This window comes from Adiantum capillus-veneris, chromosome 16 (assembly GCF_014529385.1).
Source record: "Adiantum capillus-veneris isolate H3 chromosome 16, ASM1452938v2, whole genome shotgun sequence".
Classification (NCBI taxonomy): Eukaryota; Viridiplantae; Streptophyta; class Polypodiopsida; order Polypodiales; family Pteridaceae; genus Adiantum; species Adiantum capillus-veneris.
In genome coordinates, this window is record NC_140946.1 from 157583114 (window position 1) to 157585994 (window position 2881).

The following is a 2881-nucleotide window of genomic DNA, read 5'->3' on the forward strand; positions in this document are numbered from 1 at the left end:
ATTATCTTAACAACAATGTACCACTGAAGTCTAATAGAAACCATCTTAACAAAAATGTACCTTAAACTAACATAATAGGAGATAGAAAGAATTCTTGCATGCTGGTCTGGACTACAAAGCCACAATATCCTGCTTGTTTGTACAAGACGACAATGTCATATGTCAAAGATAGAAGTGTAAGTTACTCATAATAGGGACAAAGTAAGTGCCCTTCGGATGACTGGCTTAAACATAGTGAATAGTGTTGATAGGAAAATAAATTCCGAAGTGAAGCCGATTTTTATTTGGTAAGGACATCAAAATACAAAATACCAAATGTGAAAGCATGGCTAGGATAGATAAGAAAACAGATCAAGACTCAAAAGAGTTTGCTCAAAATTGATGATGTTGCAAGCGATCTTTTCCAACTGTTTTCTACGAGCAGTAGCATGGAATGGTTGATCCATGTGAAGTGGCTTGTAGACAAGGCCTCTCAAAGAACCCCCTTCCCATAATACTGAACGCAAGTGATTTCCAAATTGTTGTTGTTGGATTTCCCAATTCTGCCTTGCTTGTTTTGCTTGTTGAGCGTCTTCTCGCCTCTGACGTGATGTCTCCTTCTCTGCAAGTGCTTCTTTCTTCTTTGCCTCTTTTTCTAGTCTCTTTTCCTCCTTCGCCTTTGCTACTTCCTCTTTCTTTGTTTTCTTGGCCTTCATGCTCTTGATGTATTGTGTTGAAGTAAGTATCAAACTATTTGTAAAGTCAACGAATGGTTTTCTATTCACTTGCTTGATGCAAACTTCAGTCGGGGGAATACGTAGAAGTTCAATCACGCGTTCCCTTTCCTCAGTGTGCAATGGAGGTGGAGTGTTTCACTTGCAAACTGGCTTGCTTGTTGTTCATAGTTGATCCCCAATGAAGCTGATCTGAAATGTTGAGAGAGATGTATGTGAGAATTGTCTGATCCATATGGTTGTTGATTTTCCCTTAAATTTGATGGCTGGCTTCCAAAACCTGTTGACTGCACCCTTTCCTCAGTGTTCAATGGAGGTGGAGTGTTTTCACTTGCACCCTGGCTTGCTTGTTGTTCATAGTTGATTCCCAGTGAAGCTGATCTGAAATGCTGAGAGCGATGTATGTGAGAATTGTCTGATCCATCTAGTTGTTGATTTCCCCCTAAATTTGTTGGCTGGCTTCCAAAACCTGTTGATTGCACCCTTTCTCAGTGTTCAATGGAGGTGGAGTGTTTGCACATGCACCATGGATTGCTTGTTGTTCATAGTTGATTCCCAGTGAAGCTAATCTGAAATGCTGAGAGAGATGTATGTGAGAATTGTCCGGTCCATCTGGTTGTTGATTTCCCCCTAAATCTGCTGGCTGGCTTCCAAAACCTGTTGACTGCACCCTTTCCTCAATGCTCAATGGAGGTGGAGTGTTTTCACTTGCAAAATGGCTTGCTTGACGTTCATAGTTGATCCCTAGTGAAGCTGATTTGAAATGCTGGGAGATATGTATGTGAGAATTGTCTGGTCCATTTGGTTGTTGATTTTCCCCTAAATTTGCTAGCTGTCTTCCAAAACCTGTTGACTGATTTCCACACAATTCCTCATCTTCCTCCAAGAGTAGTGTATAACTCACTAAATTAGTTGTTTCACGCCGTTTAGGATCAGGCATGTCTTCAAGCGTCGTAACATGATCTGTTGCAAATAAGTTCTGGTCAAATTGAACTGCCAAACCATTCAATGCTAAGATAGCCTCATCCTCAATATTTCCGTGTATTGGGGTTGATTGCACTTGCGACATGTCTTCTTCGATAGCTGAACTAGGATCATCAGTCAAATTGGTGTGATTGCAAGGCATGCCTTCAAATACCACAACAGAAGGATTTAGAGGCCAAATCCCTGTCGCTCGAAAGCCCGCTCTAATGTTGGACTCAGTAAAGGCAGAGGAAATGGCCCTTGCCACTATTGAAGCCAGCACTGATTTTGTTGCCTGTCTTGAACATGTCCTTTGTTGCCATATGTCTCTTTCCTTGCGAAAGTGAGTCTTCAATGACTTGAAAACAGAGACGTCCAAAGGTTGTAGTTTATGTGATGTGTGTGCAGGTAACGTAAGTATGTCTATCCCAGATTCGTAAGCTTTGGTAACAACTTCCAATGACACATGACTCCCACGACCATCTAAAACTAGAAGATGTCTTCTACTTTTCCCTCTGCTTTCAGTAATTGCTTTCTCAAAGTGCTTGAGCCATGCTTGAAATAACTCACATGTCATCCATGCTTTCTTCTACATAGCCATTATGACCCCTTCTTCACAATCCTCTATATAGTTGCTAGTTGCTATGCTTCCCTTAAAGATGTAGAATGATGGAATAGCTTGACCTGCAGCATTAACACGACATAACACAATCATCCACTCTCTAGAGTCACACGTAATTCCGTACAACTTTTGAACCCTTTCTTGCAAGAACTTTCATCCCCTTGTCCCTAGACCCTTGAAAGCGTTGTCGTGCTATGACACATACATAGTGGGAACGCATGCTACAAGATCTATCTTGTATTTTTTTAGATACATAATTATATTTCCTATAGTGTACATATGCATATTTAAGTATAATGATAATACTTCTATCTCATCCTATTATTTTTCTCAAGGGTAACATATCCTTACTTTACCATCAGAAAATACTATGGGAAAAGCATCAATAGCTCCGCCTCTTTAACTTGGGGCAAAAAGCATTGATTCTTTATTTCTACTATTTCATTATCAAGGGTAACATATCCTTACTTTACCATCAGAAAATACTATGGGAAAAGCATCAATAGCTCCGCCTCTTTAACTTGGGGCAAAAAGCATTGATTCTTTATTTCTACTATTTCATTATCATCTCACACCCTAGCTA

The 2881-nt window shown here is 40.1% G+C and overlaps 1 protein-coding gene across 1 annotated transcript; it reads right to left on the minus strand.

The window, feature by feature from the left end:
- Positions 1-1155: 1155 nt before the first annotated feature.
- LOC147440129 (uncharacterized) lies at positions 1156-1839 on the minus strand. Its single transcript, XM_086484531.1, has one exon. The coding sequence runs from the start codon at positions 1837-1839 to the stop codon at positions 1156-1158; it is 684 nt and encodes a 227-aa protein (XP_086340657.1).
- Between the last annotated feature and the right edge of the window lie 1042 nt (positions 1840-2881).

Bases quoted from the DNA above. Each gene is read 5' to 3' on its own strand.
- LOC147440129 (XM_086484531.1), bottom strand. From the start codon at position 1,839: ATGCCTTGCAATCACACCAATTTGACTGATGATCCTAGTTCAGCTATC.